At 42.9% G+C, this 27,443-nt stretch overlaps 1 protein-coding gene across 7 annotated transcripts in view; it reads left to right on the top strand.

The window, feature by feature from the left end:
• LOC139576287 (serine/threonine-protein kinase BRSK2-like) overlaps window positions 1-27,443 on the top strand; it is a 173,007-nt gene that overhangs the window by 110,670 nt on the left and 34,894 nt on the right. For all 7 annotated transcript variants that reach the window (XM_071402215.1, XM_071402214.1, XM_071402211.1 and 4 more), the window contains exons 6-12: window positions 2,105-2,138; window positions 12,048-12,116; window positions 13,392-13,538; window positions 15,767-15,798; window positions 23,593-23,754; window positions 24,025-24,122; window positions 24,337-24,490. In XM_071402215.1, coding sequence (XP_071258316.1) covers window positions 2,105-2,138; window positions 12,048-12,116; window positions 13,392-13,538; window positions 15,767-15,798; window positions 23,593-23,754; window positions 24,025-24,122; window positions 24,337-24,490 — 696 coding nt within the window. The remainder of the gene's footprint in view (window positions 1-2,104; window positions 2,139-12,047; window positions 12,117-13,391; window positions 13,539-15,766; window positions 15,799-23,592; window positions 23,755-24,024; window positions 24,123-24,336; window positions 24,491-27,443) is intronic.

The following is a 27,443-nucleotide window of genomic DNA, read 5'->3' as shown; positions in this document are numbered from 1 at the left end:
AGCACCTGCTTTCAATGGATGGATGTTCTAAGCAGCGAGCTCCTGCTCCATAGACCGTGGGTTCAATCTCAGCTCCTGGCACTCGTTTGTGGGCGGCAGGTAGCCTAACGGTTAGAGCGTTGGTCCAGTAACCAAAATGTCGCTAGCAAGGCACTTAGCCTTAATTGCTCCAGGGTCGCTGCTGATAATAGCTGACCCTGGCCATGACCCCACTCTCTGAAATGTTTAAAAAACCAGACCCTAGGCAACACAGTGACTAGTTTCAATGATGGACTATTTTGGCATAGAGGGACTAAGTCACTGCCATATGCCACTACTTTATCCGCTTGAATAAAATCGATGTAAGCAGTGACGTAGTTCCTCTATGCCAAAATAGTCCATCATTGAAACCAGACTCTAGTCACTGTGTTGCCTAGTGTCGGGTCTTCGAGACTACCCTCTGAGGGTGTCTCAGGGGGAGTTGGGATATGCAAAAAACACATTTCTAATTCACACTTGTACATGTATAATACACACTTGTACATGTATAATACACACGTGTACATGTGTAAAATAGGACAAACATAAGCACCCACCAAATTATTGTTAATTATTTATAAATATACTTTGTTTCCCTCATTTACTCAAGTGTTTCCGTTATTTTGGCAGTTACCGGTACAGTATATCATTTGTTGAATATAAAAGGTGGCATGATGACAATGGAAAAATCTAAACTTTAATCCTTGCTTCATAGAGGTATAATATCACTCTCACAGAGTGACAGATTCTTCTCTCCCTTGCCCTCTGACTGACGTTCATAAAAATATGATGAAATATAATCTTTATCAGATAAAATGACTGTACTTTGCATGAAGGACACATCGAGGAATCCTTCATTTGACGTACCTAATGTAAAAAAACATTCAACATGAAATATTGTTTAGATAGGACAAGTTGTTCTAAATAATGTTATTAAAAAAAAGTTTCAGGTTTGCATGCTCTGACACTGCTCTGTTTGACTAGGGCAAATTGACTGGTTTTGCATACGTTACCGTAATTCAATTTGACTCTGGCAATCAGGAAGCTTCTGTTTACAGAATGTACGTGTGTGTGTGTGTGTGTGTGTGTGTGTGTGTGTGTGTGTGTGTGTGTGTGTGTGTGTGTGTCCTTACATGTGTGTTGCGTTGAGAACAAGGTAGAAAAATATAAATAGTAAAGTAAAGTACAGATACCCCAAAAAACGACTTAAGTAGTACTTTAAAATATTTTTACTTAAGTACTTTACACTACTGAGTAAAGTATGTTCAAATCACAGGGTATGTTCAAACCACCGTTTTTTAGTCGCATGACAATTACATTATGACAAGGTGCATAAGTCCTGTTTAGAATTCAGTACACTCAGTAGAGTGTTGGTTCATCCTCTACACTATGTGTGCTCAGCACTGTGGGTGCACATAAAATCGTAGCCATTCGTAAATCAAAGCACAAGACAGTGGCTGAGATACATTTGGGCAAATCCAAAAATCTATTTTGTGCAGTAGCTGACTAAATAGTGAGTGCCATTTTCCTGACTGTACTGTGATTCTATATTTATTAGGACAGCAGCTACTCTTCCTGGGGTCCAAACAACATTAAGTCACTTACATTACACATCAAACAAAAGATAAAACAGTACATCATACAACATTATTACGCTACTACATATCTACAATATGAAATGTATAATACCACCATACAACAATATTACAATGTACGTGTGTGTAGAGTGCGTGTGCTAGCGCCTGTGTGCGTATGCGCGTGTCTGTACCTGTGTGTGTGTGTGTGTGTGTGTGTGTGTGTGTGTCTCTACACAGTCCACGCTGTTCCATAAGATGTTTTTTTTTATCTGTTTAAGAGTGTGCCTCTGCTAATAGAGCTGATACATCTATATTCCTACTACCTATTGGGGACATTTGCAGCAGTCACGCATTCCTCAAGCTAACTCTCCTTACGTTCAGAACAGTGTGTGTGTGTATGGGTAATTGTTTGTGAGTTTACGTAACGTGTTCTGGTAACTGTGTTTTATTAGGCGTGTGTGTGTGTACGTTGCCTTGTATAAAGCTGTTGTGCATATCTCACTTTACAGATCTCCTCACTATGCCTGCCCAGAGGTCATAAGGGTAAGTGCACTCCCTCTCCACCTCTCTCTCTCTCTCTCACTCTCTATTTCTCTCACCTCAGTGTTGTATCTCTCTCTTTCTCTCTCTCTCTTTTCTCTCTTTCTCTCTCCCTCCCATAATGGCATTGCAGCACAAGCCCATGTGCCCTCCAACCATTCACTTTAGAGTGCTCTGCTCTCAGCTCTGTATACAATGAACCGTCTCTCAGCTCATCGCCCCTCAGGCAGTGGCAATGCCACACAGTCACGTGTTGTGTCATCACAAGTCGTCTGATATACTGTAAGCCGTGCAGCTGTGAATCAGGTGTATGCCAGGTGGATATGTGCTTGCATTGTAAGGTAGGATCCTGCAAGTAAGCATTTCGTTGGACGGTGTACACCAGGTGTATCCCGTACATACGACTAATAGAACGTGAAACTTGAAACAAAAACTGTGCTGTATACCAGCTGTCATGGAGATGGTTACTTACAGTGCCTTCAGAAAGTATTCACACCCCTTGACTTTTTTCACATTTTGTTGTGTTACAGCCTGAATTTAAAATGGATAAAATGTAGATTTTGTGTTACTAGCCTTCACACAATACCTCATAATGTCAAAGGGAAGTTATATTTTTGGATTTTTTTTTACAAATTAATAAAGAATGAAAAGCTGAAGTATCTTGAGTCAATAAGTACTCAATAAGTCTCATAATAAGTTCCATGAAAAATAATAGTATTTAAAATGATTTTTGAATGGCTACCTCATCTCTGTACCCCACACATACAATTATCTGTAAGGTCCCTCAGTCAAGCAGGGAATTTCTAACACAGATTCAACCACAAAGACCAGGGAGGTTTTCCAATGCCTCTAAACAAGGGCACCTATTTGTAGATGTGTGTAAAAAAAAAAGCAGACATTGAATATTCCTTTGAGCATGGTGAAGTTATTAACTAGACTTTGGATGGTGTATCAATACACCAAGGCACTACAAAGACACAGGCGTCCTTCCTAACTCAGTCGCCAGAGAGGAATGAAACCGCTCAGGGGTTTCACAATGAGGCCAATGGTGACTTTAAAAGAGGTACAGAGTTTAATGTAATATGAGAAAACTAAGGATGGATCAACAACATTGTAGTTACTCCACAATACTGACCTAATTGACAGAGTGAAAAGAAGGACGTTTATACAAATATTCCAAAACATGCAACCTGTTTACAATTTTTTTTAATAATTTTTTTATTTCACCTTTATTTAACCAGGTAGGCCAGTTGAGAACACGTTCTCATTTACAACTGCGACCTGGCCAAGATAAAGCAAAGCAGTGCGACACAAACAACAACACAGAGTTACACATGGAATGAACAAACGTACAGTCAATAACACAATAGAAAAATCTATATACAGTGTGTGCAAATGAGGTAAGATTAGGGAGGTAAGGCAATAAATAGGCCGTAGTGACGAAGTAATTACAATTTAGCAATTAAACAATGGAGTGATAGGTGTGCAGAGGATGAATGTGAAAGTAGAGATACTGGGGTGCAAAGGAGAAAAAAATAACAATATGAGGATGAGGTAGTTAGATGGGCTATTTACAGATGGGCTATGTACAGGTGCAATGATCTGTGAGCTGCTTGGACAGCTGATGCTTAAAGTTAGTGAGGGAGATATGACCCTCCAGCCTCAGTGATTTTTGCAATTCGTTCCAGTCATTGGCAGCAGAGAACTGGAAGGAAAGGCAGCCAAAGCAGGAATTAGTTTTAACAATAAGGCACTAAAGTAAAACAGCAAAACATTTAAAAATATATATAAATAACTTTATGTCCTGAATACAAAGCATTATGTTTGGGGCAAATCCAACACATCACTGAGTACTACTCTTCATAGTTTCAAGCATAGTGGTGGCTGCATCATGTTATGGGTATGCTTGTCATTGGCAAGGACAAGGGAGTTTTTTAGGTATACAAAGAAACAGAATAGAGCTAAGCACAGGCAAAATCCTAGAGGAAAACCTGGTTCAGTCTGCTTTCCAACAGACACTGTGTCACGCCCTGGCCTTAGTATTATTTGTTTTCTTTATTATTTTAATTCGGTCAGGGTGTGACATGGGGTATGTGTGTGTTTGGGGTATTATATGGTAGAGGGGGTGTTGGTTGTAGTGTATGGTTTTGTGTTGAGTGTATGTATCTAGCTGTGTCTATGGGTGTGTAGTTTTCTAGGAGAGTCTATGGTGGCCTGAATGGGTTCTCAATTAGAGACAGCTGGTTTCTGTTGTCTCTAATTGGGAGCCATATTTAAGGCTGCCATAGGCTTTAGCTGTTTGTGGGTCATTGTATATGTATATGTCGACGTAAGTAGTTTGTGTGTGCACTTGCGGTTGAAGTTTCACGATCGTTTGTTGTTTTTGATTAGTGTTGTTTAAGTGTTTCGTGATCATCTTCGTCGTTATAAATAAAGAAGATGTATTCATATCATGTTGCGCCTTGGTTCTCTCATTCACGTCAAGACGATCGTGACAGAATGACCCACCACAACAGGATCAAGCAGCATGATCGGAACCAACAACAGCGGCAAAGTAAACAGGACTCATGGACATGGGAGGAGATCCTGGACGGCAAAGGACCCTGGACTCAGCCAGGGGAATATCGCCGTCCCAAAGCGGAGCTGGAGGCAGCGAAAGCGGAGAGGCGGTTTTATGAGGCAAAGGCAAGGCAGAGTGGCTGGAAGCCCGTGAGTAACACCCAAAAATTTCAAGGGGAGTGTGGCGAAGCCGGGTTGGATACCTGAGCCAACTCCCCGGGCTTGCCGTGGAGTAAGAGGGCGTCGTACTGGTCAGACACCGTGTTATGCGGTAAAGCGCACGGTGTCCCCAGTACGCGTGCTTAGCCCAGTGCGGGCTATTCCACCTTGCCGCACTGGGAGGGCTAGGTTGGGCATCGAGCCGAGTGCCATGAAGCCGGCCCAACGTATCTGGTCTCCAGTACGTCTCCTCGGGCCGGCGTACATGGCACCAGCCTTACAGGTGGTGTCCCCGGTTCGCCTGCATAGCCCAGTGCGGGCTATTCCACCTCGCCGCACTGGCAGGGCTACGGGGATCATTCAAACTGGTAAGGTTGGGGAGGCTCGGTGCTCAAGAGCACGTGTCCTCCTTCACGGTCCGGTATATCCGGCGCCACCTTCCCGCCCCAGCCTAGTACCACCAGTGCCTACACCACGCACCAGGCTTCCAGTGCGTTTTCAGAGCCCTGTTCCTCCTCCACGCACTCTCCCTATGGTGCGTGTCTCCAGCCCAGTGCCTCCAGTTCCGGCACCACGCACCAAGCCTCCTGTGCGTCTCCAGAGCCCTGTACGCACTGTTCCTTCTCCCCGCACTCGCCCTGAGGTGCGTGCCCTCAGCCCGGTACCTCCAGTTCCGGTACCACGCACCAGGCCTAGAGTGCGCCACGAGAGTCCAGTGTGCCCTGTTGTTGTTCCCCGCACTAGCCTGAAGGTGCGTGTCCTTAGCCCGGTACCTCCAGTTCCGGTACCACGCACCAGGCCTATAGTGCGTCTCAGCCGGCCAGAGTCTGCCGTCTGCCCAGCGGCGCCTGAACTGCCCGTCTGCCCAGCGGCGCCTGAACTGCCCGTCTGCCCAGCGGCGCCTGAACGCTGTCCTGAGCTGTCAGAGCTGCCCGTCTGCCCAGCGGCGCCTGAACTGCCCGTCTGCCATATGCCGTCTGAACTGTCCGTCTGCCATGAGCCTGCAAAGCCGCCCGTCTGCCATGAGCCTGCAAAGCCGCCCGTCTGCCATGAGCCTGCAGAGCCGTACGCCAGACAGGAGCCGCTAGAGCCGTCCGCCAGACAGGAGCCGCTAGAGCCTTCCGCCAGACCGGATCAGCCAGAGCCTTCCGCCAGACCGGATCAGCCAGAGCCTTCCGCCAGACCCGGATCAGCCAGAGCCTTCCGCCAGACCGGATCAGCCAGAGCCTTCCGCCAGACCGGATCAGCCAGAGCCTTCCGCCAGACCGGATCAGCCAGAGCCTTCCGCCAGACCGGATCAGCCAGAGCCTTCCGCCAGACCGGATCAGCCAGAGCCTTCCGCCAGACCGGATCAGCCAGAGCCTTCCGCCAGCCATGATCGGCCAGAGCCTTCAGCCAGCCATGACCGTCCAGAGCCGTCAGCGAGCCATGACCGTCCAGAGCCGTCAGCGAGCCATGACCGTCCAGAGCCGTCAGCGAGCCATGACCGTCCAGAGCCGTCAGCGAGCCATGACCGTCCAGAGCCGTCAGCCAGCCATGAGCGTCCAGAGCCGTCAGCCAGCCATGAGCGTCCAGAGCCGTCAGCCAGCCATGAGCGTCCAGATCCGTCAGCCAGCCATGAGCGTCCAGATCCGTCAGCCAGCCATGAGCGTCCAGATCCGTCAGCCAGCCATGAGCAGCCAGATCCGTCAGCCAGCCATGAGCAGCCAGATCCGTCAGCCAGCCATGAGCAGCCAGATCCGTCAGCCAGCCATGAGCCGTCCAGCCAGGATCCGCCAGAGCCGTCATCCAGCCAGGATCTGCCCCTTATCCTGGTGCTGCCCCTTATCCTGGTGCTGCCCCTTATCCTGGTGCTGCCCCTTATCCTGGTGCTGCCCCTTATCCTGGTGCTGCCCCTTATCCTGGTGCTGCCCCTTATCCTGGTGCTGCCCCTTATCCTGGTGCTGCCCCTTATGACTATGGTGGGGTGGGGACCACGACCAGTGCCGGAGCCGCCGCCGTGGAAGGACGCCCACCCAGACCCTCCCCTAGACTATGTGCTGGTGCGCCCGGAGTTCGCACCTTAAGGGGGGGGTTATGTCACGCCCTGGCCTTAGTATTATTTGTTTTCTTTATTTTAATTCGGTCAGGGTGTGACATGGGGTATGTGTGTGTTTGGGGTATTATATGGTAGAGGGGGTGTTGGTTGTAGTGTATGGTTTTGTGTTGAGTGTATGTATCTAGCTGTGTCTATGGGTGTGTAGTTTTCTAGGAGAGTCTATGGTGGCCTGAATGGGTTCTCAATTAGAGACAGCTGGTTTCTGTTGTCTCTAATTGGGAGCCATATTTAAGGCTGCCATAGGCTTTAGCTGTTTGTGGGTCATTGTATATGTATATGTCGACGTAAGTAGTTTGTGTGTGCACTTGCGTTTGAAGTTTCACGATCGTTTGTTGTTTTTGATTAGTGTTGTTTAAGTGTTTCGTGATCATCTTCGTCGTTATAAATAAAGAAGATGTATTCATATCATGTTGCGCCTTGGTTCTCTCATTCACGTCAAGACGATCGTGACACACTGGGAGACAATAACCTAAAACATAAGGCCAAATCTGCACTGGCGTTGCTTATCAAGATGACATTGAATGTTCCTGAGTGGCCTAGCTGCAGCTTTGACTTAAATTGTCTTGAAAATCTCTGAAAATACTTGAAAATGGCTGTCTAGCAATGACCAACAAATAACTTGACAGAGCTTGAAGAATTTTTTAAAGAATAATGTGCAACTATTTTACAATCCAGCTGTGCAAAGCTCTTAGAGACTTACCCAGAAAGACTCACAGCTGAAATCACTGCCAAGGGTGTTTCTACAAAGTATTGACTCCGTGGTGTGAATACTTATGTAAATTAGCGATTTCTGTATTTCATTTTCAATACATTTGCAAACATTTCTAAAAACATGTTTTCAGTTTGTCTTTATGGGGTATTGTATGTAGATGTGTGATTTTTTATTTATTTAATACATTTTGAATTAAGGTCCAGGAATGGCTGAATAATTGCAACATTTACCTAGAGCAAACGCTGCAGATAGCAATACTGGGTGATTTGAAAAGTTATAGTCAATCGATCAATAATATAATAATTATTTTATCAAAAATATTTATCTTTAATTTACAATCTGTAGAAACTATGAGAATAGAAAAGTTCAGAACTTTTGTGAAGCATCACAGCACATTTGAAAAATATATGGCAAATAGAAATCCAATATGGATGGTTACGAGATAGAAAGATGGAAGGGGTTGGCTGGAGCTGAAGGGTGGGACTAATAACAACAAAATAACAACTGTAAAACATAGAGTCTGTAAAATGTATATACAGTGGTTGCTCATCAAAAAGTTTTGAGATTATGCTGCGGGACATAGAGGTAATTTGTGGTTTAGTACGGTACCCTGCGTCACTGCTTCATTGCTCCAGACCACAGCAAGGGGGAGTTAGAGCACTGATTTTGCTTCTGGGTACCAAGGCGCTAATGTGTCTCTACCTGACAATGAATGGGCGACATAAACCAAATAGAAACTGATAATTGTGCACAACTTCAAAATTGAATTTCAATGAACTGAATGATGAGGATGAAGAAGGTGATTGAATTTAGAACAATAGTGTAAGATTTTCTATTCCTCTGTCCTGCACGCTCACACTCTGAAAAAGACAGAGTGCTGTTTTTATTTTTAAGGTTAAGGTTTTTAATTCTAAGAGAAACAAAAATATCCAGTTATATTCCATGATGTTCTTAAGATATATGTGTTGACTGAATATAAGCAAGTGATGTCTGCTAAATAATCAAGTTGATGGCGCAGTCATATAGCCTATAGCCTCGGCCTTTATTTACAAATTAGGAAGAATGTCTCACCCCATGTTCAAGAATGGCTTTTTTCTCACTCTGGTCATTTGAAAACAAAATCATCTCCAAAATATAGTTATTTTTTTAAACAAAGCGATTAGTATTATTATTATTAATTTATTTAGAATTATATAAAAGCCCCTTAGATATTCTCACAGATCAGATTTGCCCTAATGACAAATGCACCATATATATTAATTTAGAATCCTCCAATCCTCTAAATCTAATTATTAGCGGAGTCACGTCATTGAAAAAAAAAAACTTTTTCGATATACTGTAGGCCTACTGTAGGCGACAGTAGAAAAGTGGTGTAGGTCTTATTTATTTAAAAAGCATATTGAAGTTAGAAGCAATAGGATTTGAAGCAATAGCCTACCCTCTGTGGTCAACTATTTCAGCACCGTTTTGCGCAGCTCTGAGACAGGCATGAGGACTGGTCTTGATAAATCAATTTGCTTTTGATTTTCACTGAATCTCTGTTTGGGTATTGGTTAGACTACAATTAGGGTGTGGAAATGTTATGCTCTTAGTACTGTAACCTACTCCCGACCGAAACACTATACACTACACTATTTTTCGTTTTTCTTGGAATAGAAACACTATAATATGAATCTAATTAATTAAGCTACATTTCTTAAAATCAATCCCATATACTATGTTCTTACAAAAATATATATATTGAAGGTTATCAAATTCTTCTCAAAGATGCCCTCTGGTGGTCAAACTAGCACTAACTAGCATTAATGGTAACAATGCAAGATGTGCTGCAGTATGACGCAACTTTTACAGGTTCAGAACTTTTGTGAAATCGCACATTTACAATTATATGGCAAATAGAAATCAAACTGGATTGACATCAGAAATAGAGGAAGGCCAGGACTAAAAACAAACAAAATATAACTTTGTAAAATAGATTGTGTCCGTAAAATGTATATAGTATACAGTTGAAGTCGAAGTTTACATGCACTTAGGTTGGAGTCATTAAAACTCGTTTTTCAACCACTCCACAAATGTATTGTTAACAAACTATAGTTTTGGCAAGTCGGCAAAAAAAAAAAGCAAATTTTTCCAACAATTGTTTACAGACAGACTATTTCACTTATAATTCACTGTATCACAACTCCAGTGGGTCAGAAGTTTACATACACTAAGTTGACTGTGCCTTTAAACAGCTTGGAAAATTCCAGAAAATGATGTCATGGCTTTAGAAGCTTCTCATTTGAGTCAATTGGAGGTGTACCTGTGGATGTATTTCAAGGACTACCTTCAAACTCAGTGCCTCTTTGCTTGACATCATGGGAAAATCAAAAGAAATCAACCAAGACCTCAGAAAAATAAATGGAGACCTCCACAAGTCTGGTTCATCTTTGGGAGCAATTTCCAAACGCCTGAATGTACCACGTTTATCTGTGCAAACAATAGTACACAAGTATAAACACCATGGGACCACGCAGCCGTCATACCGTTCAGGAAGGAGACGTGTTCTGTCTCCTAGAGATAAACGTACTTTGGTGCGAAAAGTGCAAATCAATCTCAGAACAGCAAAGGACCTTGTGAAGATGCTGGAGGAAACAGGTACAAAATGATCTATAGCCACAGTAAAACGAGTTCTATATCGACATAACCTGAAAGGCCGCTCAGCAAGGAAGAAGCCACTGCACCAAAACCGCCAGAAAAAAAGCCAGACTACGGTTTGCGTCCCCCTTTTGCACATGGGGACAAAGATTGTACTTTTTGGAGAAATGTCCTCTGGTCTCATGAAACAAAAAACTGTTTGGTCATAATGACCATCGTTATGTTTGGAGGCAAAAGGGGGACGCTTGCAAGCCGAAGAACACCATCCCAACCATGAAGCACGGGGGTGGCAGCATCATGTTGTGGGTGTGCTTTGCTGCAGGAGGGACTGGTGCACTTCACAAAATAGATGGCAAATTATGTGGATATATTGAAGCAACATCTCAAGACATCAGTCAGGAAGTTAAAGCTTGGTCGCAAATGGGTCTTCCAAATGGACAATGACCCCAAGCATACTTCCAAAGTTGTGGCAAAATGGCTTAAGGACAACAAAGGCAAGGTATTGGAGTGGCCATCACAAAGCCATGACCTCAATCCTATAGAAAATTTGTGGGCAGAACTGAAAATGTGTGTGCGAGCAAAGAGGCCTACAAACCTGACTCAGTTACACCAGCTCTGTCAGGAGGAATGGGCCAAAATTCACCCAACTTGTGGGAAGCTTGTAGAAGGCTACCCGAAATGTTTGACCGAAGTTAAACAATTTTAAGGCAATGCTACCAAATACTAATTGAGTGTATGTAAACTTTTGACCCACTGGGAATGTGATGAAAGAAAGAAAAGCTGAAATATTATTCCGACATTTCACATTCTTAAAATAAAGTGGTGATCCTAACTGACCTAAGAAAGGCACATTTTTGTAGGATTAAATATCAGGAATTGTGAAAAACTGAGTTTAAATGTCTTTGTATGTGTATGTAAACGTCTGACTTCAACTGTATATATGTATGTGTATTTGTATGTATGTGTATATGTATGCATGTTTATATATACACTACCCTTCAAAAGTTTGGGGTCACTTAGAAGTGTCCTTGTTTTTGAAAGAAAAGCACTTTTTTTGTCCATTAAAATAACATCAAATTGATCCGAAATATAGTGTAGACATTGTTAATGTTGTAAATTACTATTGTAGATGGAAATGGCAGATTTTTTTATGGAATATCTACATAGGCATCCAGAGGCCCATTATCAGCAACTACCACTCCTGTGTTCCAATGGCACGTTGTGTTAGCTAATCCAAGTTTATCATTTTAAAAGGCTAATTGATCATTAGAAAACCCTTTTGCAATTATGTTAACACAGCTGAAAACTGTTGTTCTCATTAAAGAATCAATTAAAACTGGCCTTGTTTAGATATTTTTTTTAAATGGGGGATTGGAAATAATGCAGACAATTACATTGATGGAAGCAATATTATGCGCAATATTAAAGCTAATCCACCCCCCCCCCCCCAAAAAAAAAGCCTGTAACAAAATGTGTAATAAGTCAAGGGGTATTAATACTTTCTGAAGGCACTGTAAACACCAACTCAGCCAAGGGAGTATTTTAAAGGTTAATCTGAGGTTTTAAGTTCATAAAAATAATGTGGAAGCTGTATCTCACCTCCATAACACCATGCATAATTGATTACATCATTCTCTCTTTTTTGTCTGTCGTTATCGCTCTGTCTCACTCTCCCTCACCCTTCCTCACCCTCTTTCTCTCGCTCCCTCTCGCTTTCTCTCTCTCTCTCTCTGTATCTCTCTCTCAGGGGGAGAAGTACGACGGGAGGAAAGCAGACGTGTGGAGCTGCGGGGTCATCCTCTTTGCACTTTTAGTGGTGAGTGATTGACAGCTGCCGTTGCCCCGACGATGACCCTGACACGTGCCGTTGAGTTAGTGTTGTGGTTTGATGTGAGTTAAAGTGACAGGGGCCGTAGCTGCATGTGACACGGTAAGTCTTCACAGGAAGCTGCACCTCAGTGACTCGCTGGCTTTGGTCTACAGTGACTTGCATAAATGTCTTCATTATGATTTGAAATACCCACAAACGTCTTGCCAATGGCCTGTGATTCCAGATCTTGTCTGTATAGAATGTTAGTGAAAGATGAGATTAGATTTTTGGTTCAGGACTGAAAATTAAATCAGCAACCTCCATCTTTCATCCCCATATGATTGGTTGATTCATCATGTTTCTGATTGGAGCAGGGATTTCCTGGGCTGGCTCGACTGTCAGCTTTGTACTGACACACATATGCTCATTAATCCGAGTCTGTGTCATCAGCATTCACACACCGCTCTGATGAGACAGTGACAAAGTGGGGAAGCCGAGAACAAAGGAAATAATAGGCTATGTGTGTGTCTGTGTGTGAGGGTTTCTCAATTTTTTTGTCAATATGGCCATCAATTATTTCTCCCTGATGAAGATATGTTGAGATGGGAAGAGACCCTATCAGTCATGCTATCGTAAACTACCACTCTAATCCATATAAGTATGAATACTCTGCCTGTTTCAAATGTCAGATAGACCTTCACTGATTGGCATGAGTAATGCTCATGTGTTGCCTTGCCTGGTGTCTCTTGAAAGCCATTCGTATTAGAGACTTTGAAGAAGGCTGGCTAGACAGACCTACATTGACTGCCATGAGCAATACATATTCACTGTATTCCCTTGGCTAACAACAATAACCTTCTTGTTTGTCCTTGTCAGATGCGTACAGTACAGTCTCACCTGGCAGTATTTAACTGTTCTACTTTGGCATGGCTCTAGATTTCCAATGCCGACTTACTGAGTGGTATCACATATGGCCGGTTTCCCGGACACATATTAAGGCTAGCCTTGGACTAGGAAACACTTTCAATTGGGAAATGGGAATCTCCGTTGAACATAATTTTTCGTCCAGGACTAGGCTTTAAGTGGGTCCTGTAGACCAGCCATTAGACTATCACCGGAACTTGAGCATCATTCTGGTATTAATGCTCCTCTCTGTGTTCAGAGGACCACGACGGAAATAAATGGTTCACTTTTTTTGTGTGTGTGTGTTATCCTTGATGATTTGAATACGGTGTATCACTTGGCAGGCCGGGATTCTGAATAAAATCTTATCGATCTCAGGGCGCCCTGCCATTTGACGATGACAACCTGAGAAACCTGCTGGAGAAAGTGAAGTTGGGCGTTTTCCACATGCCCCACTTCATCCCCCCGGACTGTCAGAACCTCCTTCGGGGCATGATCGAGGTGGACGCCACTAAGAGACTCACGGTACATTCCTCTAAGATCAGCTCTAGGATCAGATGTATGTTCGTAACCCCCTTATGTCAGGTGGACAATTCCCTTGATATCTGCTCTAGCATCAATTTAGATTATGGCCCAACTAATCTACCACTAAGATCAGGCATAGGATCAGATGTATGTTCACAACACCCTTGTTTCAGCTTGAAGATGCACTTAATACTACATTTGTTCACTTTCAGGTGGAAGGTAAATTGGTTCTCAATCAATACAGCAGGCAACTTGTAAAGGGCCTAAGCAGATATAAATGTAACAAACAATTCCATCTCACTTTATTACCACAAAATATTTACTACCGCAGTGTAAATCAGAGCATCTTCCCCAGCTCTCACCCACAATACTAGTAAAGCAGAAATCACTTATCACTGTAGACAAAGGGAGCCATCTTCCCCTGATTTAGACTAAATGACACTCAGAGGCAGTTTCTCATGCTCAGATTAAGAGTATTCCTGAATTTAAAATCACTTTTAATGGTGTTTCTACAGTTACCATGTCATTTTGTCCGGGAGTAGGCTTAATCTGGGTCCGGGAAACCTCCTCTCTGGATCTAGACTCTAGACAGTAATCCCATTGACTCTGTCTGTTTGGTTCAGACATCTGAGACACAGACAGGCGGCACTTGAAACCCTCCCACGACTACAGTGTGACTTCCTCTAATGGTTTATTAGATGAACTCTCACTCACATCAGCATTAAGAGTTTTCTGTCAAATAGAGGGTGCTTTCCCAGTTGCCCAACGTCTAATGTATCCCTCACTCATCTGGTTTTCTCTCTGTTTAATCTACTCGACAAATAATATTAATATTAATGCTATAATGTGTTTTTTTTCTTCTTTCTATGTATTGAAGTAAGTGGAAGGCCCATAGAAATAGAATGAATACACACTACATGAGCAAAAGTATGTGGACCTCTTGCACGTCGAACATCTCATTCCAAAATCATGGGCATTAATATGGAGTTGGTCCCCCCTTTGCTGCTATAGCAGCCTCCACTCTTCTTGGAAGTCTTACCACTAGATGTTGCAACATTGCCCGCTGGGACTTGCTTCCATTCAGCCACAAGAGCATTAGTGAGGTCCGGCACTGATGTTGGGCGATTAGGCCTGGCTCATGTCGGCATTCCAATTCACCCCAAAGGTGCTTGATGGGGTTGAGGTCAGAGCTCTGTGCAGGCCAGTCAAGTTCTTCCACATGAAAGTTGGAAGCACAGAATTATCTAGAATGTCATTGTATGCTGTAGTGTTAAAATTTCCCTCCCCTGGAACTAAGGGGCCTAGCCCAAAACATGAAAAACAGCCCTAGACTATTATTCCTCTTCCACCAAACTTTACAGTTGGCACATTTGGGCAGTTAACGTTCTCCTGGCATCCTCCAAACTCAGATTTGTCCGTCGGACTGCCAGATTGTGAATCATAATTCATCACTCCAGAGAATGCATTTCCACTGCTCCAGAGTCCAATAGCGGTGAGCTTTACACCAGTCCAGCTGACGCTTGGCATTGCGTATAGGGATCTTAGGCTTGTGTGCGGCTGTTCGGCCATGGAAACCCATTTCATGAAGCTCAATGAACAGTTCTTGCGCTGACGCTTCCAGAGGCAGTTTGGAACACGGTAGTTAGTGTTGCAACCGAAGACAGATGATTTTTACGCACTAAGCGCTTCAGCACTCTGCAGTCCTGTTCTGTGAGCTTGTGTGGCCTACCACTTCGCGGCTGAGCCGTTGTTGCTCCTAGACATTTCCACTTTAGAATAACAGCACTTACAGTTGAGCGGGGCAGCTCTAGCAGGGCAGAAATGTGAAAAACGGACTTGTCGGAAAGGTGGCATCCATTGACGGTGCCACGTTGAAAGTAACTGAGTTCTTCAGTAAGGTCATCCTAGTGCCAATGTTTGTCTATGGAGATCGCATTGCCTTGTGCTCTATGTTATACCCCTGTCAGCAATGGGTGTGGCTGAAATAGACTAATCCAGTAATTTGAAGGGGTGTCAAGATACTTTTGTACATATAGTGTATTATATTTTTTTGTCACTACAGTAGGTAAAGACTGGGTCGTTACTAGAAGTCTCAAGTGTGTCGTAATACGTACAGTGAGAACAGATAAGGCATGTTGCTGCGTTCACTTGTCTGTCTGTCACAGCATCTGTTCCACACGCCGTGTCATTAACACAATGCTGTTTCCTCTTCCTGTGTGTCTCTACAGTTAGAGCAGATCCAGAAGCACAACTGGTACATGTGAGTACAGCTCCTTTCTGTGTGTGTGTGTGTGTTTGTGTGTGAACATCCATACGACTGGCTGTTTTGTGCACACTCTAATAGATATATGCACTATGTACTTTTATCAGTGAAATGTAATTTAATTTACAAAATGTAGCAAATATTTTTTTTTTGAAAGGGTCAGTAGATAAAAGTATTGCACTTACATAGGCTAAATTAGGGAATGGGAACTAATGGAAGCTAAAGTCAAACGTTTGTGCAGCCTTTATAGTAAGAGAAGGTAGGTCCATTAGGACAGATGTGAGAGGTCTATTTTCTGCTACGCTCTAGTAGTTACCCTACACGCCACCTGAACATAAAAGACAATGATGTTCTTAGTTTTAATGGAACTCTGTTCTGCTCCTAAATGGCTTGGCCTTATCAATGCAGGCTTTAAATACCTCCTCTCAGAAAAGTGCCAAGGACCGTTCTACTGTTCAGTGATGTAATAATGTGTGTTGCTCATTGCTACATTATGTCAATTCATCATTGCTGTTTAGCAATCTACGATATTGTATACTGAACAAAAATATAAACGCAACATGGGTAAAGTGTTGGTCCCATGTCTCATGAGCTGAATTAAAAGATCCCAGACATTTTTCATACACACTAAAACCTTATTTCTCTCAAATGTTGTGCACAAATTTGTTCACATCCCTGTTAGTGAGCATTTCTCAAGATAATTCATCCACCTGACAGGAGTGGCATATCAAGAAGCTGATTAAACAGCGTGATCATTACACAGGTCCACTGACAATAAAAGGCCACTCTAAAATGTGCAGTTTTGTCACACAACACAATGCCACAGAAGTTTTGAGGGAGCGTGTAATTGGCATGCTGATTGCAGGAATGTCCACCAGAGCTGTTGCCAGAGAATTTAATGTAAATCTTTCTACCATAAGCCGCCTCCAACGTCATTTTCGAGAATTTGTCAGTAAGACAAACCAGCCGCACAACCACAGACCATGTGTAACCACGACAGCCCAGGACCTCCACATCAGGCTTCTTCACTGGCGGGATCATCTGAGACCAGCTCCCCGGACAGCTGATAAAACTGCAGAATTTCTGGTATGGCCAGGCATAAGCTATGGACAACAAACACAATTACATTTAATCGATGGCAATTTGAATGCACAGAGATACTGTGATGAGATCCTGAGGAACATTGTCTTGCCATTCATCCTGGCGCCATCACCTCATGTTTCAGCATGATAATGCATGGCCCTTTGTTGCAAGGGTCAGTACACATTTACTGGAATCTGAAAATGTAACCATTTCTTCCATGGGCTGTATACTCACCAGACATGTCACCCATTGAGCATCTTTGGGATGCTCTGGATCAACGTGTACGTGGACCAGTTCCCGCCAATATCCAGAAACTTCACACAGCCATTGAAAAAGAGTGGGACAACATTCCACAGGCCACAATCAACAGCCTGATGCACTCTATGATGATCGTTCCACATGAGGCAACTAGTGGTCACACCAGACACTGACTGGTTTTCTGATCCACACCCATACCTTTTTCTTAAGGTATCTGTGACCAACAGATGCATATCTGTACTCCCAGTCATGTGACATCCATTGATTAGGGCCTCTTTTTTTTATTTTTTTATTACCAATTAAACTGTAACTCAGTTTATATTTTTGTTCAGTGTATATCTTCATCATGTTTGTTGGATACATTTTCTTAACGGAAAAGTAGTTTCACAATTCTGATGGCTTTGTAGTGTATTTTTTGTCATTGCTAACATTGTAAAATCTGAAGTTCATGTTGAATATCTCCCATTATTAGCGTTCTACTCCACTGTGTTGCCTATCTAAACGCAGCAAAGAATAAACGTCTTCTCACTGTCAACTGCGTATATTTTCAGCAAACTAACTTCTACCACTTCTCTCTCCCGAATCCGGGATCCTCCTCATCAAAAAAGCTGACTAGCATAGCCTAGCCTAACGGGACAGGGATATCATATAATATAATTTTCATGAAATCACAAGTCCAATACAGCAAATGAAAGATAAACATCTTGTGAATCTAGCCATCATTTCCGATTTTTAAAATGTTTTACAGCGAAAACACAATATGTATTTCTATTAGCTAACCACAATAGCCAAACACACAACCGCATATTTTCACCATGTTTCCACCGCATAGGTAGCTTTCACAAAACCGACAAAATAGAGATAAAATTAGTCACTAACCAAGAAACAACTTCATCAGATGACAGTCTTATAACATGTTATACAATACATTTATGTTTTGTTCGAAAATGTGCATATTTGAGGTATAAATCGTTTTACATTGCAGCTACCATCAAAAATAGCACCAAAGCAGACAGAATAATTACAGAGATCAACGTGAAATACATAAATACTCATCATTAAACATTTATGAAAAATACATGGTGTACAGCAAATGAAAGATAAACATCTTGTGAATCCAGCCAATATTTCTGATTTTTTAAGTGTTTTACAGCAAAAACACAATATAGAATTATATTAGCTTACCACAATAGCCAAACACACAAACGCATTTATTCACCGCAAAGGTAGCTTTCGGAAAAACCAGCAAAAGATATAAAATTAATCACTAACCTTGAACAAATTCATCAGATGACAGTCTTATAACATCATGTTATACAATACAATTATGTTTTGTTCGAAAATGTGCATATTTATAGCTACAAATCCTGGTTATACATTGTGAATACGTAGCACCGATTCACCAGAATCTCCGGAGATATTTTGGACACTCACCTAATCTGACCAAAGAACTCATCATAAACTTTACATAAAAATACTTGTTGTATGGCAAATGAAAGATACACTGGTTCTTAATACAACCGCTGTGTTAGATTTTTAAAAATAACATTACAATAACATACAGCTTGCGTTATTGTGAGACAACGCTCACCAAAACGGCGGAGAATAGGAGTCAACATCTTACACAGAAATACGAAATAACATCATAAATGTTTTCTTACTTTTGCTGAGTTTCCATCAGAATGTTGTACAAGGAGTCCTTGGTCCAGAATAAATCTTTGTTTGGTTTTAGAATGTCCATTTCTTCTGTCGAATTCGCGCCACAATGCTAGCCAAGGTTGCTAACATTCCCATCCTCTCTTGACGCAAAGAACGGAAAACTCCAAAAGTCCCAATAAACGTTGAATAAACTGATAAAACTCGGTTGAAAAAACCTACTTTATGATGTTATTATCATATGTATCAAATAAAATCAGAGCCGGAGATATTCGCCGTGTAAACCGAACGCTTTTCAGAAGACAATGTCGAGCTCCGCCGCGCGCCTTCGAAGACAAAGAAAATTCCGGACCTGTCACTCCAAAAGCTCTTGTTCGGCCTCAGATCAAGCTAGACATCCCATTCCACCTTCCACTGCCTGTTGACATCTAGTGGAAGGCGTATGAAGTGCATGCATATCGATAAATAAAAGCCAGTTGAATAGGCAGGCCCTGAAACAGAGCCTCGTTTTCAGATTTTTCACTTCCTGTATGGAAGTTTGCTGCAAAATGAGTTCTCTTTTACTCACAGATATAATTCAAACAGTTTTAGAAACTTCTGAGTGTTTTCTATCCAATAGTAATAATAATATGCATATTGTATGATCTAGAAAAGAGTACAAGGCCGTTTCATTTGGGCAGGATTTTTTCCAAAGTGAAAACAGCGCCCCCCTATTGACAAGAAGTTTTAACATGTGTAAATATTTGTATGAACATAACAAGATTCAACAACTGAGACATAAACTGAACAAGTTCCACAGACATGTGACTAACAGAAATTGAATGTGTCCCTGAACAAAGGGGGGGGGGGGGGGGGGTCAAAAGTAACAGTCAGTATCTGGTGTGGCCACCAGCTGCATTAAGTACTGCAGTGCATCTCCTCCTCATGGACTGCACCAGATTTGCCAGTTCTTGCTGTGAGATGTTACCCCACTCTTCCACCAAGGCACCTGCAAGTTCCCGGACATGGCCCTATCCCTCACCCTTCGGGGGGAATGGCCCTAGCCCTCACCCTTTGTTCCAACAGGTTCCATACGTGCTCGATGGGATTGAGATCCGGGCTCTTCGCTGGCCATGGCAGAACACTGACATTCCTGTCTTGCAGGAAATCACACACAGAATGAGCAGTATGGCTTGTGGCATTGTCATGCTGGAGGGTCATGTCAGGATGAGCCTGCAGGAAGGGTACCACATGAGGGAGGAGGATGTCTTCCCTGTAACGCACAGCGTTGAGATTGCCTGCAATGACAACAAGCTCAGTCCGATGATGCTGTGACACACCGCCCCAGACCATGACGGACCCTCCCCCTCCAAATCGATCCCGCTCCAGAGTACAGGCCTCGGTGTAACGCTCATTCCTTCGACGATAAACGCGAATCCGACCATCACCCCATGGTGAGACAAAACTGTGACTCGTCAGTGAAGAGCACTTTTTGCCAGTCCTGTCTGGTCCAGCGACGGTGGGTTTGTGCCCATAGGCAACGTTGTTGCTGGTGATGTCTGGTGAGGACCTGCCTTACAACAGGCCTACAAGCCCTCAGTCCAGCCTCTCTCAGCCTATTGTGGACAGTCAGAGCACCGATGGAGGGATTGTGCTTTCCTGGTGTAACTCGGGCAGTTTTTGCTGCCATGCTGTACCTGTCCCGCAGGGGTGATGTTCGGATGTACCGATCCTGTTCAGGTGTTGTTAGCGTCCTAAGTTTTCATAACTGTGACCTTAATTGCCTGCCGTCTGTAAGCTGTTACCGTCTTAACGACCGTTCCACAGGTGCATGTTCATTAATTGTTTATGGTTCATTGAACAAGCATGGGAAACTGTTTTTAAACCCTTTACAATGAAGATATGTGAAGTTATTTTGATTTTTTACGAATTTTCTTTGAAAGACAGGGTCCTGAAAAAGGGACGTTTCTTTTTTTGCTGAGTTTAGATGAACTGGTTAAGAAACTACGATTTAAAGTAGTCTTTTACTACAGAAACACATAGTGCCTTTCTCTAAGCAGTAAGAAGCAGATTATTCAGTCTTGTTCTTGATTATGGTGATATTATTTATCAAGGTGCAGCTGCTACTACTCATTAACCTTTGGATGCCATCTACCATAGTGCCCTTCGTTTTGTTATCACTGCATTCTGTATCAAAAGGTTGGCTGGACTTCGCTAAAGACCCGTAGATCTCTACATTACTCCATTTTTGGCCCTACTTCATAAACTTCGGTCTTATCTAACTTTGCTGTTGAAGTATAGACACCTGAGTTGCCTTCACCATTCACAGGATTGGTTAACTCTTGAGATTCCTAGGGTTTCCACCAAGCTAGGTAAATCTACTAATACCTTGACTTTGTTGTCCTTAAGCCATTTTGCCACAACTTTGTAAGTATGCTTGGGGCCATTTGCGACCAAGCTTTAACTTCCTGACTGATGTCTGGAGATGTTGCTTCAATACAGCCAAATAATTTTCCTTCCTAGTGATGCCATCTATTTTGTGAAGTGCACCAGTCCCTACTGCAGCAACGCACCCCCACAATATGATGCTGCCACCCCCGTGCTTCACGGTTGGGATGGTGTTCTTCGGCTTGCAATCCTCCCCCTTTTTCCTCTAAACATAACAATGGTCATTATGGCCAAACAGTTCTATTTTTGTTTCATCAGACCAAAGGACATTTCTCCAAAAAGTATGATCTTTGTCCCCGTGTGTAGTTGCAAAACGTAGTCTGGCTTTTCTATGGCGGTTTTGGAGCAGGGGCTTCTTCCTTGCTGAGCGGCCTTAATTTAGTTTATGTAAACTTCTGACCCACTGGAATTGTGACACAGTGAATTATAAGTGAAATAATCTGTCTGTAAACAATTGTTGGAAAAATGACTTGTGTCATGCACAAAGTAGATGTCCTAACCGACTTGCCAATGCTATGGCTTGTTAACAAGAAATTTGTGGAGTGGTTGAAAAACGAGTTTTAATGACTCCAACCTAAATGTATGTAAACTTACGACTTCAACTGTATATATATACAGTGGGGAGAACAAGTATTTGATACACTGCCGATTTTGCAGGTTTTCCTACTTACAAAGCATGTAGAGGTCTGTCATTTTTATCATAGGTACACTTCAACTGTGAGAGACGGAATCTAAAACAAAAATCCAGAAAATCACATTGTATGATTTTTAAGTAATTAATTTGCATTTTATTGCATGACATAAGTATTTGATCACCTACCAACCAGTAAGAATTCCGGCTCTCACAGACCTGTTAGTTTTTCTTTAAGAAGCCCTCCTGTTCTCCACTCATTACCTGTATTAACTGCACCTGTTTGAACTCGTTACCTGTATAAAAGACACCTGTCCACACACTCAATCAAACAGACTCCAACCTCTCCACAATGGCCAAGACCAGAGAGCTGTGTAAGGACATCAGGGATAAATTGTAGACCTGTACAAGGCTGGGATGGGCTACAGGACAATAGCCAAGCAGCTTGGTGAGAAGGCAACAACTGTTGGCACAATTATTAGAAAATGGAAGAAGTTCAAGATGACGGTCAATCACCCTCGGTCTGGGGCTCCATGCAAGATCTCACCTCGTGGGGCATCAATGATCATGAGGAATGTGAGGGATCAGCCCAGAACTACACGGCAGGACCTGGTCAATGACCTGAAGAGAGCTGGGACCACAGTCTCAAAGAAAACCATTAGTAACACACTACGCCGTCATGGATTAAAATCCTGCAGCGCACGCAAGGTCCCCCTGCTCAAGCCAGCGCATGTCCAGGCGCGTCTGAAGTTTGCCAATGACCATCTGGATGATCCAGAGGAGGAATGGGAGAAGGTCATGTGGTCTGATGAGACAAAAATAGAGCTTTTTGCTCTAAACTCCACTCGCCGTGTTTGGAGGAATAGAAGGATGAGTACAACCCCAAGACTACCATCCCAACCGTGAAGCATGGAGGTGGAAACATCATTCTTTGGGGATGCTTTTCTGCAAAGGGGACAGGACGACTGCACCGTATTGAGGGGAGGATGGATGGGGCCATGTATCGCGAGATCTTGACCAACAACCTCCTTCCCTCAGTAAGAGCATTGAAGATGGGTCGTGGCTGGGTCTTCCAGCATGACAACGACCCGAAACACACAGCCAGGGCAACTAAGGAGTGGCTCCGTAAGAAGCATCTCAAGGTCCTGGAGTGGCCTAGCCAGTCTCCAGACCTGAACCCAATAGAAAATCTTTGGAGGGAGCCGAAAGTCCGTATTGCCCAGCGACAGCCCCGAAACCTGAAGGATCTGGAGAAGGTCTGTATGGAGGAGTGGGCCAAAATCCCTGCTGCAGTGTGTGCAAACCTGGTCAAGAACTACAGGAAACGTATGATCTCTGTAATTGCAAACTAAGGTTTCTGTACCAAATATTCAGTTCTGCTTTTCTGATGCAAATTAATTACTTAAAAATCATACAATGTGATTTTCTGGATTTTTGTTTTAGATTCCTTCTCTCACAGTTGAAGTGTACCTATGATAAAAATTACAGACCTCTACATGCTTTGTAAGTAGGAAAACCTGCAAAATTGTCAGTGTATCAAATACTTGTTCTCCCCACTGTATATGTATATATATTTATATTTTGTGTATAATGTGTATATTTATATTGCATTTTACAGGGCGCATGACAAAAAGACCTAGGTCTCAATATGTCGTCCTTGTTAAAATAAAGATGAAAATGTATATATATAAAAATAAAACCTGTCAGTCATTTCTGTCATTCCTCCTGTCTTTCAGAGCTGGGAAGAACGAGCCTGAGCCGGAGCAGCCTGTCCCCAGGAAGGTGGCCATCAGAACCCTGAGCACTGAAGAGATAGACCCGGACGTCCTGGAGAGCATGCACTCTCTGGGTTGCTTCAGAGACAAGGGCAAACTCACCAAAGACCTGCTCTCTGACGAGTGAGTGATAGAGGGGAGGGAGGGAGGGAGGGAGGGAGGGAGGGAGGGAGGGAGGGAGGGGATGAAAAAGGGAGGGAAATCATGCACTCACTGGTCTGTGTCAGAGATCATAGCAAATTGATGAAAGACCTGCTCTCTGACTAGAGGGAAGGAGAGAGGGATGGAGAGATATGGAGGGAGAAATGTGTCCGCGAGGTATCAGCGAAGTCATCCACTCTGAGGTGCTTCAAGGACATCTGACAGGATGACTTTACTGTCTTGGCTTTCCAGTGATAACCAGGAGAAGATGATCTACTTCCTGTTGCTGGACCGGAAGGAGAGGTACCCCAGTCAGGAGGACCAGAACCTCCCCCCGCGCAGTGAGATTGGTAGGCTGGTCCATTTTACCCACACACAATAGGAGAAGTATACTAGTCCAAACCTTCTATGCCTTTTACAAATGAAAACCTGCAGTAGCTACACCATAACTCGGATATGATGTTCTGTCACACATTGTAGTTGGTTTGTTGCTGACTAGTTCTCGTTCTCTCTTCACTTGCTTCTCCCCTGACCCCTAACCTTTGACCCCTGACCCCTGTTCAGCTGACCCGCCCAGGAAGCGGGTGGACTCCCCCATGTTGAACCGCCATGGGAAGAGGAGGCCGGAGAGGAAGTCTATGGAGGTGCTGAGCGTCACAGACGGGGGCTCTCCTGTACCCGTACGACGAGCCATCGACATGGCAACACATGGACAGAGGTATGGTGTGATGCACACACACACACAATACATGGACTCACTCACACGTATCATATTGAGGCACATACACACATGCACAAGTACATGCAACACATATCAGTGTAATCACATGAGATTAAAACAGGTGAATAACAGAACCACAGGACCTCCGATTAACCTCTAACGAGCCTCAACCCCGGATCCGGGATCACCCCCCACCCCCCCCCCCACACTGATTAGCATCGCTAGCATAGCGTCACAATTAAATAGTAGCATCTAAATATCATTAAATCACAAGTCCAAGACACCTAATGAAAGATACAGATCTTGTGAATAAAGCCACCATTTCAGATTTTTTAAATGTTTTACAGGGAAGACACAATATGTAAATCTATTAGCTAAACACGTTAGCAAAATACACAATTTCTTTGTCCACCATTTTTTCTCTCCACCAGTAGCTATCACCAATTCGGCTAAACTAAGATATTGATAGCCACTAACCAAGAAAAAACCTCATCAGATGACAGTCTGATAACATATTTATTGTATAGGATAGGTTTTGTTAGAGAAATGTGCATATTTCAGGTAGAAATCACAGTTTACAATTGCACCCACCATCACAACTCGACTAGAATTACTACAGAGAGCAACGTGTATGACCAATTTAGTCATCATAAAACATTTCATAAAAATAGACAAAGCATAGCAATGGAAAGACACAGTTCTTGTGAATTCAGACAATATTTCAGATTTTCTAAGCGTTTTACAGCGAAAACACAATAAATCGTTATATTAGCATACCACATGTGCAAACGTTACCCGAGCATTGATACAAGCCAAAGAGAGGGATAACGTAATCATCGCCAAAATGTATTAATTTTTTCACTAACCTTCTCAGAATTCTTCCGATGACACTCCTGTAACATCATTTTACAACATACATATAGAGTTTGTTCGAAAATGTGCATATTTAGCCATAAAAAAACGTGGTTATACAATGAAAATAGTAGCAAAACAAGCCTGGAAATGTCGGTCGCCATCTTTTAGTGATCTAGTTTAATCAAAAGCTAATCATATACTTGACTAAAAAATACAGGGTTGACAGGAATCGAAAGACAAATTAGTTCTTAATGCAATCGCTGATTTACATTTTTTAAATTATCCTTACTTTTCAATACAGGTTGCGCCAAGCGAAGCTATACAAAACAAAATGGCGACATAAGCGTTTAACATTTTTCGACAGAAACACGATTTATCATCATAAATTGTTCTTACTGTGAGCTGTTCTTCCATCAGAATCTTGGGCAAAGAATCCTTTCTTGGGTCTAATCGTCTTTTGGTCGAAAGCTGTCCTCTTGCCATGTGGAAATGCCCACTAACGTTCGGCATGAACTGGAAACGTGCCCAGCTGTTCAAAGTGCCTCAGAAATAAATGGGTCAAAATCGCACTAAACGGATATAAATTGCTATAAAACGGTTTAAATTAACTACCTTATGATGTTTTTAACACCTCTAACGAGTAAAAACATGACCAGAGAAATATTACTGGCTAAACAAACGCTTGGAAGGAGGCGAGTCCGACGTCCTCCGTGCGCAAAGCGCAGGCAGCAAAGGGATGCTACTTCCGGTATTTGCTCTTTTATGCAGCCCCTGATTGCGCAATCGACTCCATTCAAAGCGTCATCACGTACTGACATCCAGGGGAAGACGTAAGAAGTGTCTGTTTCTCCATAGCATTTACAGGGACCTTTAAACTGACTCCAGATCAGGGGCCAGGATGTCTGAAATCTGACTCCCTATCATGAAAAGTGCTGTAGATTGAGTTCTGTACCACTCAGAGACAAAATTCCAACGGCTATAGAAACTAGAGAGTGTTTTCTATCCAATAATAACAATAATATGCATATTGTACGAGCAAGAATTTATTAGGAAGCCGTTTAATCTGTTGAGCAAATTATGCTAATGCGAAACAGCACCCCCTATAGTGGCAAGAATTAATAGGAGTGGTCTGTAGTCCCCACTCTCAGTGTAGTACTCTTCAAATGACTGAATATTAAAGACATGCTCCGGAACTTTGGCGACTTCTAAGTGTTTTTTAAACGTCCCGCTTTGGGCTGGATGTGTCAACGTGTCGTTCATACATGCATAATCTATGAGTAGAATTACTGGCTTACCTCAATTAGCCATGAAATCCATAGTTTGAAAGCGACTGTTTATCTTGAAGCTGTACCGCGCCATTTTCCCGACATTGAGCTTCAGCCCCTCGCATTTGAGTGACAGCTAGCAAGAGGCCTGTCCAGCGTTATCCAATGAGGTTGCACGGCAGGCCAAACGGCTCAGTACGGGGCAGCAGAGAGAGAGAAAGCAATGACGTGGTGCACATATCTGCACATATGTGACGTAGTATGCAATTTTGAGGGCCACTTTCTGGCTTGTGAGTGCTACTTTCAGAACTACTGGCTAAAAAGTATACAAAAATTACCGGAGAATCTCTTTAACACACACAGACACGTGCATGCATGGACACACACACACACACACACCACAAACATACATATAAGCACGTACACACACACACTCACACAAACGCAAACACCGGATTCGAATACGCAGCAGTAGGGCGCCTACATATTATGGCACCTTGCTGGATACCTCTGTCCATTAGTTCAATCTGCTGTCTGTGTACTTCCAGTAGCATCCCTCTCCTCACTAACTTTATCACTAAGCTGCTTAGGGTGTTATGACAGTCTAACACAGACAGAAAAGCTGAAAAGTTTACAACTTTCTGCGCGGGTGAGTCATCCAAAGAGGATAGAGGCTTTAAGACTTCAACTTTTTCTAGACTGTTAGAAAGTATACCAAATGTGAGAATACCCCATATTAGCATGACCCTTCAAAGTGTCTTACGCCTCTGTTTAATCTGTTTTTACTTGCTGATTGATATATTAATGTCGTGTGTGTATCTTTCTTTGTT

The sequence above is a fragment of the Salvelinus alpinus genome, chromosome 5 (genome assembly GCF_045679555.1).
Source record: "Salvelinus alpinus chromosome 5, SLU_Salpinus.1, whole genome shotgun sequence".
Lineage (NCBI taxonomy): Eukaryota > Metazoa > Chordata > Actinopteri > Salmoniformes > Salmonidae > Salvelinus > Salvelinus alpinus.
Note: the sequence above shows the minus strand (reverse complement) of the source record. Positions and strands in the feature narration are given on the sequence as shown.